Source organism: Telmatherina bonti (assembly GCF_933228915.1).
Source record: "Telmatherina bonti genome assembly, chromosome: 7".
Taxonomy (NCBI): Eukaryota; Metazoa; Chordata; class Actinopteri; order Atheriniformes; family Telmatherinidae; genus Telmatherina; species Telmatherina bonti.
Genome location: NC_136625.1, coordinates 12,832,854 through 12,851,085, shown reverse-complemented (window position 1 = coordinate 12,851,085; position 18,232 = coordinate 12,832,854). Strand labels below are relative to the sequence as shown.

The 18,232-nt window shown below is 38.9% G+C and overlaps 1 protein-coding gene across 2 annotated transcripts; it reads right to left on the bottom strand.

The window, feature by feature from the left end:
* Window positions 1–1,134: 1,134 nt before the first annotated feature.
* Window positions 1,135–18,216, bottom strand: parp2 (poly (ADP-ribose) polymerase 2). 2 transcript variants are annotated; one of them, XM_079243200.1, is made up of 17 exons: window positions 18,126–18,216; window positions 17,048–17,257; window positions 16,759–16,893; window positions 16,502–16,572; window positions 14,982–15,032; window positions 14,331–14,427; window positions 14,176–14,251; window positions 13,997–14,099; window positions 13,720–13,873; window positions 11,091–11,229; window positions 10,912–10,975; window positions 10,685–10,819; window positions 5,890–6,017; window positions 5,709–5,808; window positions 5,406–5,504; window positions 2,997–3,121; window positions 1,135–1,371 (listed from the first exon to the last, which is right to left on the bottom strand). In XM_079243200.1, the coding sequence occupies exons 1-17, from the start codon at window positions 18,196–18,198 to the stop codon at window positions 1,212–1,214; spliced, it is 1,920 nt and encodes a 639-aa protein (XP_079099326.1). In that variant the 5' UTR covers window positions 18,199–18,216; the 3' UTR covers window positions 1,135–1,211. The 2 variants fall into 2 exon arrangements, with proteins under 2 accessions (XP_079099326.1, XP_079099327.1); XM_079243201.1 differs by having other exon boundaries at window positions 16,759–16,890.
* Between the last annotated feature and the right edge of the window lie 16 nt (window positions 18,217–18,232).

The following is an 18,232-nucleotide window of genomic DNA, read 5'->3' as shown; positions in this document are numbered from 1 at the left end:
TTCCAACATGAAGCCAAACTCTAACATTCAGCTCCAACTCCAGTCCTCCAGAGCTGTCATCTTGTAGGCTTTAGTGTTTCCCTGGTACAACACGCTTGATTCAAACGAGAAGATTCACCAACATCTTCTGCATCTGCCTGTTATTGAGCCATTGGTCTAGGTCAGGTGTGTTACAGCAGGGAAACACTAAAACGTGCAGGATGGTCGCCCTCGAGGACCGGAGTTGGTAAGCCTCGATTAAGAGGATTCAGTGTCTACCTACAAGTTTTGGTATCATCGGGCTTCATTGTACCATATTAGGAAGAAATTAGATCATGAGGTTGTTGTTTTTTGTCGTTTACTAAACTTAGAATGATGTCTGGTCCAATGAGTAAAGGAGTAAATTTGGGAAAGATTGACAATAGAAATGAAAAAATGTCAGATGACTTGATGAGCTATTTATATAAGCATCACTTTAATCCTTTTTTAATCCTTTTTCTTTCACTAGTGTTAAAAATGTTTCTTTAATTTCATACAACTAGAAGTAAAAAAAAAAAAAAAAAAAAATTAATGTATCATAAAGAAATGCACACACACTATATTTTACATCAGTTGAGAATCAGTACTTTCATGAATCGCTGTAGTTCTCTGTACGTAAAGTGAATATCCTCCAAATGTGGTCTGGACTAACAACCTATGCCAGAGGTGCCCAAGCCCAGTCCTAAACAACTATTTTCCTGCAATGTCGAGATGGAGCCCTTTTCCAACTCACCTGATCCAAATGAATGACTTTCAGAATGACATGGATGAGGAAATTCAGCCATTTGACTCAGGTGTGTTGAAGAAGAGATCAATCTAAAAGTTGCAGGATAGAACATCTTGAGGACTCGCCTTAGGCTCCCCTGACCTATTCCCTAAACCCAGAAAGAAGTGAAGCTAAGTGTACATCAGGGGTGGGCCGAACTCCTGCGAGTGTTCAAAGTTTCCCTGCTGCAACACACCTGACACACATCTGACTTTGCAGACGGATGCAGAGTTTAAACTCTGTACTAGTTGGATAATTAGCCATTGATTTGAGCGAGGTGCGTTGCAGCAGGGAAACTCCTAAAACTTGCAGGACTGCGTCCCTCGTGGACCAGAGGTGTCCACCCCGGCTATGCATGGAGCATGAAAGCGTCTTCTCTGCTTCATCAGCGTTGGAACCCCAGATTTTCACCTTTTTTTTTTTTTTTTTACCAGAGAGAAGAATAGTTAAACTTGATCCGCAGCAGGTACTTCATGCGGACCTGTGCTGGATTGTAAACGATGAACTCGTTGTAGAGGAGGGAATAACCGCTGGAGTTACAAATACCGGTTTTCACCCCAGGGCCCATCGGTACTGTCACATCATGCCTGAAGAAGAAAAAGAAAGTCAGAATCCAACAATCACACTCATTTAAGCTCCATTTTACTCCTTAATCTCATTATTTCCACTTTTTTTTAATTTTTTTTTATTTTTACAAGAAATGGTTTGTAAATTAATACTGAAAAGAGTTTGAAGAAACTGGAACAGCTTCTACTTACAAGCCTCTAATCAAACTACTTAATCATCTACTCTGGCGGCCATTTGGCAGCAATTTCACACATACTCATAATTTCCAATGTTTGCCACTTACAATTATTTCCTGTTTCTGCAATAACAAGTAAAAATCCAGTGATTAAAATTTCCCCTGGTAAAACAAACCCTTTATGCAGTGAGTGCATGGAACCCAGTGTTTACTAAACAAATAAAAAGTTCTGCAACAAACCACTTCAGCTCCTAAAATAATACACCTCATATAAGCTCTTAGTAACATTAGATATTCACAGTTAAATGCCAGTGCTGTTTATTGTCTAAAACATTACCAAACCCCTCATTTATATTAAAACGGGGTCTGTCCTGCAGATTTCAGGTCATTTAAAGCCATTACATTTTCCTATCTTTTTTTTTTTTTTTTTTTTACTGCTTAAAGTTTCCACCAAAACATGTGCATTAAAAATAAATTTACAAAGCGTTTTTATAACAAGTGTAATTTTAAGCAATTAACCTCTGCTCCATTACACTGGCTGTAATGGAGCATTTACTTCTTAAAGTCAGATGCAAATTAGTAGCATGAAGGACGCAGCACAAAAAAATCCCAGATTACTTTCCTGCTGATTAAATTACATATTATTTTGTTATTATTGGAATAAAAATAATCCATCATAGAGTCTATCACAGTTTCACAAACTACATCCAAGATCAACTGTTTTGTCTGGAGGTAAATTAAGAAAAACAGCAAATTCTCACACTTGAAGCTCAAAAACCGTTTCCTTTCAAGTATTTTGCAACTTTGATTAAAGTCAAAATAGCTATTTTGTCTTAAATGTGATTATAGTCTGATCAAGTAAACAAAAATGTTCCAGCTCAGGTTTTCACTTCAAAGTGGCACAAATCAAAATAAATGCTCTGCTTCATGCCCCGCTGGTGGCTGAGCAAAGAAAAATCATGTTTTCATGAGCACTCAGCACAGCAGGACAAATAACAGAACAGATGAGGGCAAAGTCAGGTCAGTCCATTAGCGGCTGTAGAAAGGGTTCAGTATTTAGCTTTTCGATTTTCATTTCAGCTGTTTTCCTCTAAACTGTCTTTCTATACCACAACGGGACATTCCAAGGTAATTTTTCCAGCTCGTCCTGAAGCAGAAAAGTTTAGGCAGATTATATAAATGGTTTATGTATCTATTTTTAGATCTCTGAGCTTAATGTAACTCTATGGTAAATCATGTCCTGCCATACACAATACAGATTACAACATACAGCAACCACAGAAAACTGGACGTCACATGATATTAATGGTTACATAATGGTTAATAATCTACGCCAGTAGTTTAACAACCCAACACATTAAACCAGCCAGTGTACAGACAGTGTAGTGATTTTTGTTGTATAATAGTCAGACGCAACTGAATCAATGTTTGGCCTGTATGAAATATGTAAATATAATAAGAGCAACTAACAGCGTGGTGGAGTTTTTGGGGTCGGGTCCAGTCTGTCCCAGGCCTTTGGTGCTGTGTTTACCAGCAGGTAGGTTACATGCCTCGTAGTCGGCATCCAACAGCTCATTACTGTTTCCCAGGGCAACCTGTAAGTTCACACACATACACAATAGTATTTAAGCTGCGTTGTATGAATGAATGAAAAATGTTTTGGTTTTTTTTTTACCCAGAGGGAAATTTTAACTTTAAAACAGTAATAATTTCAGAGTGTTAAACTCCAGTCCTCAAGAGCCGGTATCCAGCAGGTCTTTGTTGTTTCCCTTCACCAACAAACATGATTTAAATCAAATGGATTCAACAGCTTCCTGTCATTTTCGTCAGGTGTGTTGGAGCATGAAGACAACAAAAACCTGCAGGATACGGGCCCTCGAGAACTTGAGTTTGATGCCTGTGAATTAGAAGATGAAGAAGACAGTGATTTGTTACGAAGGGCAAAACATGCACCATGATGTTCAGATCATGTATGTGCAAACTACCAGGGCACCATCTAGTGGTACAGGCTGTCATTATAAGATGAAACAGGAAGTTTCTTTTCTGTACTTCCCAGTAAACTCCACACACCTTTCTCAGGATTAACTGAGAAGTAATAAATAACAGATGTAAGATCTGCAAAGGGAAAACTGCAGAATACTTGCCAGACACTTTCTTAGCATCGATCTCGAGCCAACAATAGCAAATAAACAAAGCAAGTGAATTCCGTAAACATAGGCCTGTCACGGTAACAAATTTTGCCATGCGATCAATTGTCTTAGAAATGATTGCGATATACAATAATATTGTGCTAAATGATTATTGTTGTCATTTTGAGACAATTTTCAACTAAAATAACAATAATGTCATCACAATGCAAGTACACCCTTTCAAAGATCAACAAACTTTAATTTCTAAAGAACATTTAGCTCGATGTGAAGACTAGTTTATGCTCATTGAGCCCCAGTCTGCTAAAGCAGATCAGGATTTCTACCTGGGGTTTTGGCAACGTGGTTATCTGGAACATATGGTCTCTAAACACAATGTAACACAGTTACATAGAGTATGGTCAAACTCATATAAGGGGACATATTTGGACTTGACCAGAGGTGGAATGGGAAAATCATAAACTATATAAGAAAGATGGACGGAGCCTCTGGCGGTAAAAAGTGAAGCCTATGTGGAAGTGCATAAAATTGCAGTTCCCCCTTCATCCACTAGGGGCTGCAAAACAGAGCAAATCCCCATAGACTCCCATGTTTAAAAGGCCAACTTCACAGCAGAAATAAACATGTTTACAGCCTGGTTCAAAAATCCATTTTAGGTTTAATAGGTCAGGTTTAACCTCATGACAACTGTGGAGGGAGTGAATTTTTTCTAACTCGCCCGTTTTAAAGTAATTTAATGTCGAAGTTTGACATATTTAGGGGCGTGTCCTTTTGATTGACAGGTACCAATCTCCCGCTTCAAGTAAGAAGAATGTAAAACAACCGGGGGTTTTAGTGGGTTAAAAACGTGACTTAGCTTTAGCTTGCTTACCTGCGTTAGCTGGTTAGCTCCTGTTAGCTCCGGGTTAGCTCTTAGCTCCAGAAAGTTCGCTAGATGTCAATCATCCACCATGACACTCACAGCCCCCCACTAAGCTACACCTCTTTGCCCATATATGTATTTTCCGGGTGAGACGACGTGCATGCCTCTGCCAAGATGGCGACGGTAGCAACCGCCCACCGAGCTTCAATTCAGCTCTTCAGAAACCAATTGGTGACGTCACGGAGGCTACGTCCATCTTTTTATACAGTCTATGGGTAAAACTGAATGTTTTTGATCTCCTTCAGTATGTCATTTTTCATGTCATTGTAAAGTTGTGAAATTCTCGTTTGACTGTGTCGTTTGTTGAACATGTATGTTCATCCAGGCAATTCATACTGAATGTTTGCAACATTTTTCAAAATGTCGCCTTTTTAACAATATTAAAGGGCAACATCACTTTACCAACCGTGCTGTCTGAGTGCACACCATGTTGCACTGTCCTGTTTGTGTGTAATCTGCCAGTGATCGTGGACAGTTGGGAAGATGGCGATAGCCTGTTTTTTAAGATCTTTTTTTCCCAGCTGGGAAAACTGCAGCTGATGGGTGTGTTTTAAGTGCAGATGGAAGCTTGTTGTATTGCTGTGTTTAGTTAACATTGTCTGAAAACAAATGCGGCACTCGCTCACTCTCTCACCCAAAGTAAGAGAGAGAGAGAGAGAGAGAGGGAGTGAGAAAAGAAAGAAATGAAAATTACTGCATCCGGCAAACTTATTGCGTGCATTTTTTTTTTTATCGTGAGATTAATTGAGTTTTTGCTTATTGTTACATGCCTACGTAAACATATTACTTACTGTTGACAAATGTACTCACCTCACACAGAAGCAGCAGTCCAGTGTGGTTGCTTTGGTTTGCAAAGCAGTAGTTGGCACTTTTTGACGACATGTCAGCAAAGTATATTCCTTTACCAAACTGGGTAAGAGAAAAAGTAATGTTTTTCTATGAGTTGGATGCATCATTTCATTTATAAATTGCAAAACTGTTAGAAAATATGAAAATTTACTATTAGCAAAGTAAAAAACACATGCAAACACACACTTGATATGCCAAATATCTGGAGAACACAGCATCAAAACTCATAATTCATCCAAAAAGGAAAAAAAAGACTGATACTACCATGTAACCAGTGACAGGAGCTTCAGGTGGGGCCACTCGGAGCCCCTTACTGAGTATGCCGACCCAGTTAGAGAGTCGGGAACCGTGCCACAGCAGAGTCCTGGTCGACACACACAAAAATCAGCTCACAGTATCTGAATCTGAGGCAACGTGAGCCAAACGTGGAGATATTTTTACTGACCTGTTGCTCAAGTGTGACTGGAAGTTGTTGCTCTCCTCATCTCTGTCCACTGAGAAGATGTCAGTGACAGTCATGGTGTAGTCACTGTGGGTGGGGGCATGAGTGGACTGGAGGTATTTCTCTATTAACTTCACAAAGAAATGAGAAAAATGTTGATAGCTGTTAATATCTAAGGCCAAGATTATGACCACATAACTTACAGATTAATTTCCCTCATTACTATCACAGGTCCTGACTGAGCCAGAGAGTGGGCAGCTGTAAGGACGCATTCATGCTGGCGATGTTTGGACCTCTTTAAACAAACCCTAGTCTACTTCTGCAAATAGTACAGACCATTTGGAGTAGTGTAAATGTTCATTTAGACACTAATGTAGACCAAAGAAGTTAACTCTGAAGACCAGGAGTCTCAGTACACTTGCAAATGAGTTTGCAGGTAGTTTGAAAGCCAATGAAGCATCCAGTTGTTTCTGGTTATACCGCCCAAAGCAAGCAGCTGTTGGAACTGTGTGGCATCGTCCAGGTGGTTTGCTCTACTTGACTGAAGTGCAGTAAAAAAACACAAACCAAATTGAACCGAGTCCCTGGAATATCCTGACTCGTCATAAGAGTGCACTCACGCCAGGATAGTCTGCTAGACTCGGGACTTGGTTCAGCTGAGGTGTGCAACAGCTGGGACTGCATTCACAGTCAGCTTCTCAAAAGAATCACACCTTCATGATTCTGTTTAAACTTTTCCCAAATTCTTCAATGTATGACTGCGAGCCATTTCTCACATTCAAACCATCTATTGTCTCACATGCACTTATGTTTTGGTTGTTTATCCACCATGCTGTGTGCAGAACCCACAATGCACTTTATTTAGAAGTCCACTTCCTATATTTGGTCCACGCTTAGTGGGCCAAGACCTCCATTTGTAGGGAAACTTAAACTTGTTACATACTCCACAAGAAGCAAGACTGTGTTCTTGCTCTCAAGGCTGCAAGGAAAAGAAAAAATTATTTTCCATCAGGCCCATGCATACTCCACATGAAGCATGTCTGCAGCGGGGAGGGATCACTGCAGGGGCCGATGTCTACTTTTATGTGCAATGAACCCGGTTGTTACCTCCACCAAGGAGGTTATGTTTCTACCAGCGTCTATCTGTTTGTTTGTGTTCAAGATAACTCAGAAAGTTATGGACGGAGTTTCATGAAATTTTCAGGAGTTGTTGAAAATGTAAAAAGGAAGAACTGATTTAAGTCTGGTGATGATCCAGACCACTGTTGGGATCCAGGAATTTAAAAGATTCTTTAACACTGTGCTTGGCGGAGGTTTCTGCTCTTTGAGTGCTTTTCTAGTTTCATGTTTAACAAGCAAATTTGTCCGTGGCAGGGCAGGTTGTGCACGTGACTGGGTCCGAGTGTTTTAATGCCAAATGTTGTAAAAATGTCAGTACTTTCTCACCTCCTTGATCAGCTGTTTTATCAAAACAATTTGTTTTACCTGCAACAGCAAAAACACGGAAGCGGCCACCGTCAGTTTCATGCTTTTCTGTGTTAACAAAGCCAACCTCAAATGTCCGACCAATCACACGATGCTTCTCGGAGCCCCGCAAGAAAAAACTTCTGCCAGCCCGATGTGTCGAGAACTGTCTTCAAACACGTCTGCGAGAAAAAAAAGGACGTTTTCTTCTCGAGGCCTCGAGAACAAGAAAATAGTTCTCATGGAGTATGTAACAAGCTTTAGTCTGCTGCTTTGATTTAAATCAGACTTTCTTCACCCCAAACGAAGCAGACTTTCTGAACAAACCAAGATTTAAATGAAAAAGGCTGGTGTGAACCTTGAGAAGCTGTGAATGCACCATTAAATTACACATCCACTTCAGAAGTCGCTTTTAACCCCTCAGCACAGATCCTTGAATCATATTTCTGATCCTCCAGAACTTTGTTTTAACAACAGAAATCATAACTGAGCACAGAGCAGAGGAGCAAAGGCCATCCAGCCTCTGGGCTGTAAAGTTACTGTTTAGAATAAGCAGAGTGGACATACCGACTAAGATTTCAGCAGGACAGTTTATATCTGATTGCTCCAGATCAACTGATGATCAATGAATAAAATACGTCTGATTCGCAGCACATGGATGCTATTTATGGCGTCTGAACTGTTAGCACTTATGGACATGTTTAATTTTACACAGCACATTTCTGGACCTACACATCAACAAGGCCATTCGTTAGATTTGGTTTTTTCTTATGGATTAAAGATTGATGAACTAAGTATTGAGGATTTTCAAATAAGTGACCACTGCTGTATCCTTTTTAACCTGTCTTTTTCATTGGTGCCAAATGACTCTAATGTAAACATCCAGAGACGCGTTCTTAATGAAGCAGCCATTAGTCATTTCTCTGCTTCTTTTGATTTTTCTTCATTTGCAATGTGTGACAATGTGGAAACTTTTGTGACAAATTTTAATAGTCACTGCTTAACTGTTTTGGACACTGTTGCCCCCTCTAAAAGCACTCTTGCGCATAAAAAGCCCTGTCCATGGATGAGTGAGGCTATTTGTAACTTTAAAAGAAGCTGTCGGAAAGTGGAGCGTTTGTGGAAAGCCACAAAATTAGAGGTACATAGACTCAATCTTAAAGAAATGATGTCGGAGCTAAATGAAATGATAAAAGTAGCTCGGTCAACTTACTTCTCAAATCTAGTGGCATGTAATAAGAAAAACCCTAAAGTCCTGTTTGATACTATTGAAAACCTTGTTGTGCCTTCATCTCCACATGTTCCTGTGTATACACAGGAGGATTGCAATAATTTTTTAAACTTCTTTGTGTCCAAAGTGAAAGACATTAGGGCCAGCATCAGTCCTTCTTTAAATAACTTATGCCCTGTGTCAAATAGTGTTCGGATATGGTCCTCGTTCACTCCTGTCAGCCTGCAGAATGTGAAGGCTTTAGTGGACAAGATGAAACCTTCCTCAAGTCTGGCAGACATTCTACCGACATCTTTGTTTGTGAAGGTTTTTGATGTAGTTGGTCCTTGGGTTGTTAAATTGATCAATCTTTCATTGGAATCTGGCTCAGTCCCCAGCTACTTCAAACATGCAGTGGTAAATCCCACCCTTAAAAAAACAAATCTAGATCCTGCGGAACCAAGAAATTATAGGCCCATATCAAAACTTCCTTTCCTTTCTAAGATCTTAGAGAAAGTAGTGGCTGAACAGCTAACTACATTTTTGGAAGAAAATGATTTTTACGACAAATTTCAGTCAGGTTTCCGCAAAAAGCACTCCACTGAAACTGCCTTATTGAGAGTTTCAAATGATGTGATGATGGCCGCTGACTCTGGTCGCTACACAGTTTTGGTTTTACTAGATTTAACGTCTGCCTTTGACACAGTAGACCATGACTTATTGATTGATCAACTTAAATCAGAGATGGGTTTTTCTGGGACTGTTCTTCAGTGGTTCTCCTCATACATAAAAGGTAGAACCTTTAATGTTGCGGTAAACAATATAATGTCTCATGTGTCTAAACTGTCGTGTGGAGTGGCCCAAGGTTCTGTCCTGGGACCTGTTTTGTTTCTTTTGTACTTATTGCCTCTTGGCCGACTTATTTGTGGTTTTGAAAATGTATCTTATCACTTTTACGCTGATGATATTCAGTTGTACTGTTCCTTCAATGATTCAGAGTTTTATTTTTTATCTATGTTGTTAGAATGTGTGTCCTGCATTAAAAACTGGCTCTCCTCAAATTACCTTCAGATAAATTCTAACAAAACAGAAACTCTGATCATTGCCCCTGATAAAAAGATACCTATGATCAAAAACTATCTTGGTGCTCTGGGATCGTCTGTGAAAACCAGTCTCAGAAACCTTGGGGTTGTGTTTGATCAGGCCATGTCTTTGGAGAGTCACACCCGACAACTGACCAAAAACAGTTTCTATCATCTAAGAAACATCTCTAAAGTAAGGAGGTTGTTGTCAAAATCAGATCTTGAAATGATCATCCATGCTTTCATCTCGAGTCGCATTGATTACTGTAACTCTGTTTTCACTTACATAAATAAGACAACTCTAAATAAGCTTCAAATTGTGCAGAACTCTGCTGCCAGACTTTTGACAGGTGCAGCCAGAACAGCCCACATCACCCCTGTTTTGACACGTCTTCATTGGCTTCCTGTTAAATTTCGCATAGATTTTAAAATTTTAGTATTGACCTTTCAGGCGTTACATGGTCAGGCCCCTCAGTATATCACCGACTTACTATGTCCATACTCTTCTGGACGCTCTCTTCGGTCTTCTGGCCAGAACCTCGTGAAGGTTCCAAAAACTCGTTTTAAAACTCGTGGTGACCTGTCTTTCCAGTCTGTTGCTCCCAGACTCTGGAATGAGCTGCCTCTGTCCCTTCGTGTGCTTGACTCTGTGGACTCTTTTAAAATGCAGCTAAAGACTCTACTGTTTAGAAGAGCTTTTGGTTGATTCTTGGATGATTTTAATTCTTGCTGATTGTTGCTGATTGTGTTATTGTACCCATTTTTATGTACAGCACTTTGTGATTTTTATCTGTGAAAAGCGCTTTATAAATAAACTTTACTTACTTACTTACTTACTTACTTTATCCTTCTGCATTTCAGTTTACTTTTGTTCAGTAAATGGTGTCTCAGTGCGTGTAGCATTTCCTGTGTCGCTGATCATATAATCACCTATTTTCTTCATTTCAAAACCTGTAAATATCAAATGTTTTTTTTCTGTGTGTGGTATGTTTGGTTCTTATATTAGTTAATTATTAGTTAATATTATTTTAGTTAAGCCAACCTTAAACTCATCACAGTTAGAGTCCAGAGGCTGCAGTTTACACTGGAGGGAGTGGTACTGTCTATCCAGAGGATGTTCATCACTGTCTGCACTGGACTGAACCATCTTCACTGCAATCTGGATGTCACTCAGCGCCTTCAAGATAAGACAGCAGACATTGTTTACAAACATGTTGTTCTGTAAGCAGCAGAAAACAAAGTAGGAAAGACAGGATTATAATACTTTACCTCCAACAGAGCAATTTTCTCCTTCAGCTCGTCCTCTGTGCGGATGATTGGAGGAGTTTTCAGCCTGGAGAATTACAAGTTTTACTCGCAATAATATATGAACTGATGAAAATGAATAAGACATTATTTCTCTGCAGCATCACTGTATCCTGGCTGGAGCTCAGCTGCAAAATTCCTACCCAAAGTCATGTGGAATGCGGGTGTAAAACTGGTTGCATGCTTCTAGCAGCTCCCGATTGCTGCCCTTCTTCTTCAAGCAATCCTCGATTTTCTTCAGAGCTGCGTAGCCTGCACGGATCTGCTCTGTGGTCAGTTTCCCTGCAGGTAGAAAGAACAGACCAAAGTGGTAGAAATCAAAACACTACATTGTAAAATTACAGCTTGGATTTCATTTGAATTAAGAGTTGGGACTGATCCGTTTCAATATCAGTACTGGCCTCCGATATCGATTCAATTCAATTCAATTCAACTTTATTTATATAGCGTCAAATCACGCCAATGCCATCTTGAGACGATTTACAGACAGGAAAAAAAAAAACATAATGAAAGCCAATTCAAGGAATTTCCTATATAAGGAAACCAACATATCGAGTTGGAAGCTCCAACTCAATCTCCCATCCTGAGAGATGGAAAATCGATGTGATTTATGGATTAGCTGTCGGTGTGAATTCCCCAATTCACTTCACCGATCCATGGAAGGAACTTTTGTGGTCTTGTGTTTAAAAATTATAAGTATTATGCAGGTCTAAGCCACCCAAAAAACGGTGATGCAGAATCACTTCACAAAATATTTCATGAGAACTTATACATATAAATGATTTTTTTTACTCCAAGGTTCCACCTCAGACACAGCATCTCTGATAAATCCAACGGGGAATGAACTGTCTTTGCTAATTTAGCACGTCATTAATTTGGATTTGGATATATTTTAGTCTGGAAACATAAAAAAAGACAGGAGCTTAAAATGTGTGTTCAACCAAGGTTACCAGTATGGCTGCAACGATTACTCGGGTAACTCGAGTAACCCGAGTACGAAAATTAATCAAGGCAAATTATTTGCGAGTTCTTAGATACTTTGGACATGTTTACAAGTCAGTCCGTCTTTCTACGGGAATTCTTCTTTTAAATCTTTTAAAAGGCAGGAATTCGTGATTGATTTAGAATTTTTTCTCCACTCATCGAGTGCGTGCACACACACGTCAGCTGCACCAAAGTATCACATTTTAAAACATAATCGTTAAGAGTACTTGATTACTCGTAGAAATAATCGACAGAGTACCCGATTCCAAAAGTACTTGATAGTTGCAGTTCTAGTTACCAGCATAAAACGTTGTTAGGCAAAGAAGGGAAGAGACAAAAGTGCTGCAGACACTCGCTAAAGCGTTCCAGCAAAACGGTCTTACACCAAAATCTGTGAGCCATCAGAATCTGTGACTGCAGGGGGAGATGGTGTACATTTGTCTGCATGTACGTCTTGGAAGAGAAGTGCAGTCGAGAAAACACCTATCAAAATCAATTAGATATAATGAGTATAATCAATTAATTATAATACAGTAAAGTCAGTCTTCTAACGTTGTACTTCCATTATAACAAACTCAGATCTGCTGCACAGGGCAGATCAAACAGCAGCTTCTAAAAACAAAAGTCCTCTTCATCAGAAATGAGCCCTCTGAGCCTATACTGCAGACCAGATCTGTTGGCTAAACGTCAAACTTTCTGGTGTTGCCACATTATTTACATACATCTCGCTTCGCTTTCAATAAAGTCGACTGGACCTTCATATTACAGAATCAGCTCTTGTTGGTAAATTATAACTACCTGTGTTTTTATTAAGTTTATGAAGCATCTACACACACTATCTTTGATTTACTATCTTAATAATGCTGGAAAATATTTAAACTGCTTTGCTTGCCATTGAAAAAAAAAAAAAAAAAAAAAAGAATTTCTGGTTTACTGCAACCCAATTAAACGGGTGCTATTATGGTATTTGGAGTTTTCTGAGCTTTCTACAGTGTTACAGTGTTGAATTCTCATCAGACATGTGAACGACACTGTTTTTTATCACCTAGATGCATGTTTGAGTTTGAGTTTGAGTTCCAGCACTCTCGCCATTTGGTTTCCATGGCGACAAAAAACACGTCGTTTTAGAGAGTTTTTTTCTATTTGGAAATCCTTGTGACGTCCCGGAGGATAAGGTTCGGTGATTGGTTACCTTCTACTGGTTAACAAGGGCATGTACAAATACATCAGGCGGGTGGAAAACGTGGGATAAAGTTATTTCCAACGATGGCTGCTGAGTTTACCAAAGAGAGACATCCTGCTGCATTCGTTGCTGTGGGTTGCTGTTTTCCACTTCGTTTTCAGGGTCTGATTCAGGTTCCAACATGTAGGGCTGTATGCTATGTGTTGATATTGTATTTTGTTTTTTTTTTTATTGAGTTCATATTTGCATAATCCTTCAGTTTATGAGATGTTACAATGACGGCGAAAGCAGGTGCGGTGCGCGCTCCCGATGTAGTGCAGTGGCGGGAGGCGGGGCTTAATGCGGAAAAGTCTCAATCCACTCGTTTTGCCCACAGGCTGATCTGACAGCCTACGGAGAGGGTCGGTCTGAAGTAAATAAAGCGATTTGTGACAATAACTGGATCAATCCCAGCCCTTCTGGGCTCAGATATAAAAATAAATTAGCCTGAAATACACATAATAGTTCCACTTTAAACTCTCAGTTATAATAACAGCGATAATGATCACAAACATGTTTGTTTAACAGATTTCAGATACACATTTCAGATTGAATGTTTCACCAACCAAGAGGAGCTTTCCGGGTGTCAAACTTCATCTCCAGCACACACTCCTCCATGGCTTTAAGGTCACATATGAGCTCCAGCAGAGACTGAACCTTTGCATCCAGTTTGGAGGTCTTCTTTTTGGGTGGAGCATCGACTGTGGTCTGGTTCTCCTCCTGGAACGATGAAAAACATCACATCCATGAACACACAGACACAACCTGCCACATGCAACTTGGGGGCTGAAATGCAAACATATTGAGAAACATGTGCTCATATCTTTCTTGGCTTAACTGTACCTTTTCATTAGAACTGTAGTCCATAAACACCATGTCATATTTTCCAGCTACTTTCTCAAAATTACCTCGGTGTTCCCACTCGTTCTTCGTCTTGTCCAAAAACCTGCAAACAACAGTTTCTGAATTTTTCTCCATGTTTTCATGCAACCCATCAGGAAACCTTGCGGTGAGTCACTCACTTTTTTTTGAAGATGTCTTTGGCCTTCAGCAGGTCTCCGCCACAGGCTGTGAGGCTGTTCTGACCCACTTTGCCAACTGTGGAAATAACACATTCCACAAGTTTTAGCTTCAGCAGAGACGCTTAAAGCTAAACATTTCCCTTAATAAAAGTCACCTCTGCCCCATCTCATCCACACGCTGTAAGCCTTGGAGCCGTCGTCCACCAGCAGCTGGATCAGGTAGTACTTGTTGTTGTTGAACTGAAGATTTGTCTACATCATGACACGAAGTAGGAAAATTTTTTTGCAACTAGTTTAAAAAACAATTTGCTTTCTCAACAATTGGAAAACTGAGTTAAAATAAAAAATCATGACATTTTTAGTGTTATTGAATCAGATAGCTTTCAGTCGACTGGTCAGGAGCTGCATTTAACATATGGATATTTATCAAACAACAACCAGGTACTATCTTACTCCGGTTTAACCGTACCTGTCAAGTTCTGGATTTTAAAATTAGGAAAATTTAGTTATATGGTTGCCGCATGTTTATTCTTCGCAGGAGTGAGGGGGTTTATTTTCTCCCCATATCATAATCTGGGAGATTTCCAGGAAATAACAATGCAGAAAAGGTGTGGGAAAGCCGGCTAAAAAATGTGAGTTATTCGGCCAAAACAGGATACTAGACAGGTATGTGGAAAAAAAAATTGTAGCTTTTGATCAAATGAAGTAATGACAACAAAACCTCCACTTCGTCTTAATAACATATTTGTGTTTTAAGTCTATCTTTTGAGCCTTTTCACTGAGCCTGTGATTGTTAAAAGTTGTACCTGGTTCAGCATCACATCGTAGACGTCGTCTCCTTCACTGTAAACATGAGCCTGAAAGAGAAATGTAAAGAAATGGCTTATTCAATAAACACCAACTGCTCTGGTAAAACACACCAGGTTATTACTTAACACCGAAATTATAAAGCTGGCTTTTATGAGGTTTTGAAACATTTAATGAAAGTACTAGAAAAGCACTCAGAGAGTACAAACGTCTCCCGAGCATCTCATTTCCACCTATGTTGTGATTTCTACCCAGTAATACTCATAGTCATTTTATATGTTTACACGATTAGATTCTTAGCATACCTGCTAATGAATCCACAGTGTTTTGACTATGTGTTTGTTGCATGTTTACATCTGAAGTTTTTTCTCTTCCAGTGAAAAAAATTCCAAATACACCATAAATTTTCATTGTTCTGGATTGTAGTTTACAGAATTCTGCCAGTATCCAGATCTATCTTTGAAATCTAGTAAAAATTTTTGAGAACTTCTCTTGTATTTTTTGGCTGAGCACCCTGAGCATTTACTGTGGAGTTATCTGCATATATCCTGTATATGGCTCTATCTCACAGTGATGAAGAATCCTTCAAAAACGTCAGATCATTCCAAAATTTAATGGAATTTAAGTTACACCAAGACCCATTCTCAGAAGAAAATAATAATGAAAATCCATCCAGTAGTTTTGCGTAAAGTTGCAAACAAACAGACAGACAGACAAACACTGGCAAAAATAAAACCTCCTTGGTGGAGAGAATAAACTAAAAACTAAAGAGGCAGAGTGAAACATGGTCACTTAAAAATAAAGAGAAATCAAATAAAACACATTGTTACTTTTCTTTTTCTAAAATCTCATTTCTGGTCTTTTAAAGTGGGTTTTGACTCATTCTCCTGGATCGCTGAAGGTGTGTCCACTTTTCCACACATATTTTCAGTTTGGTCTTTGTACTCGACTGTTTTCAGAGGAATGTGTTTCGTAAGTTTCTTAACACTGAATCATTCAAGCATAAAAAAAGGTGCTTAAATCTGTTGGCTGAATCAGTGTTGTGTCTGTACATAACAGACATCTTATCAAACAACAAATTTTTACCAAGGATACAACATTTGATCCTATTTCTTTAGTTGCATCCATGAAAATATTCAGACAATTTGACACATAAAATTATATTTGAGTACCAACAAGATGATTCTTAAACACAAATTAGCTGAAAACTCGACATATCTCAACATAATGTGCATTGCAAGTAAATAAATCACAAATTCACTATGTATTTTTTTATTTATCGGTTATAGCATAATTTAATTTAATTCATTTTAATTTAATTTATAAAACATACAATTCAAGAAATCTGCTCAGGGAATAAAAAGAAAACAAACTATAACATGCTTGTTCTGTTTTGTAAAGTATTTACAGCAGCTCATCCTACCAACAAGGGGAACTGTGCTTTACTAAAGCCCTCAAACAGCCAGCTGTCAAGCCACAAAATTGAGTTACATATTTCACATGGACATAGAAAATCTACCTTTCCGAGTTTGGCTTTGCATTCAAGGTCCACCGGAGCTTTGCCCTTCATCACCACCGTCTTCACAACCTCTGGTCAGATCAAAAACACAACATCAAGATTTCACAGCAGGTAAGACTAGGTGCTGCGTCTCCAAGTAAAATTTATGATCTTAAAACTAGTTACCGAGCTCTGACAGTATCAGCAGTACACACACAGTTGGAAACGACTATTTTTAATGTTATTACACATAAATACGTAACATTTCATCCATTTACCTTCACTTTTTATTTCTTCTCTGGGCATGTTTTCTGCTTTTGTCTGATTCTTGCTTTGTCCTCTCCTCTTCTTAGCTGCAGGCTTCTCTTCAGTCTCCTCCTCTTCCTCTTTGACTTTAATTGGTTCGGCAACTTCTGAGCCCAATAAGAAAGCAGAGAAACATAGTGGAAAAACCCCAGTAAGAACAAAGTAAATTTCTTAATATGTTGGGTTTGGTGGCAAAATGAAAATAAAACGGTTGTTTCAGAGGTGACGCCAGATGTGTGTATTCCAAAAATAAATACACACCTGGTTTTACAGTCTGAGAGCGGATTTTTCTCTTGTACTTTGTCACAGGATTAATTTGGACCATCTTCTTTAGATCAACTTCATATGCCGTCCCTGAGCCCAGCGTGAGAGTGGCAGACGTCTTCCCGGATGAGACGGCAGAGTCCAGTAGGGCGCAGGCTGCTGGTGAGTACGACTCCCACTGTCCTTCATCTCCCTTCCACTGCCACACTGATCAGAGCCAAAAGGGTTAGACATTCTTATCATCCCAATTACAGAATAATACCAGAAATACATACTAAACTGGAAGATTGTGAACAATTACAATATTGCACAGCAATGTTGGTATGCAAAATAATTTCATGTTACTACTAAATCACATTTCAAGTCACCACAGATTAAGAAGCAAAAACTTTCTGCATAAATTCAAAAGGCTAGGACAAATCAGATCAATCAAGATTATATTTTAACACAATTTACATTGTTAATTTTACACAGTTAAAGTTTCACAAATGTTTTCAGTTTTCATTTTCTATGAATTCAAAACATTTTCTATGTGAAAAGAGGTTTAAAAACGTACTAAAATGAGCAAAATGCAAATTCCATATTGATTTTTAACAATGCATCTTGGTGAAAAGTCTGATTCCATGTCAAACAGCTTGTTGGGAGGAACTGCTCACCCCACAAATCCATTTTAAGGAAAATAAACAGGCTTTCCAATTGTATAGTTTGGAAAGCCTGATTTCAGCCAGATTTGGAGTTATTATAATTTAGAATTACTTATTCTATTCTATACTTATTATTTTATTCCACATGACTCAGATGTTATCTTAGTTAAAATGGACGAATCAGTATCAGTTGTGAATGAACAACAAACTGGTAAACTGTTTGTTGCAATTGTGGCTTTAATTTTTGCAGGTATATATAACATGATTTACATATAGTGTGTTACACCTCGGGCATAAATCAGATAGATTTGTTACTCTTGGTATCCACTGTAAAGCGATAAGCATGACTTCCTGCGGTCCTCTGTCCAGACATGCCCACCCAATTATAGCCTCTATGGTTCTCCTGTGAAGCTTATAAAACAAGCACAAACCTGTTTTCGACTGTATTTCTCCATTTTCTAGGGCAGGCTGAGTGTTATTTCTCGAACCTCTCGTTCGTCTCATGGTTATTTAAGTGCAGCCTGCAAAAGTGGAAGGG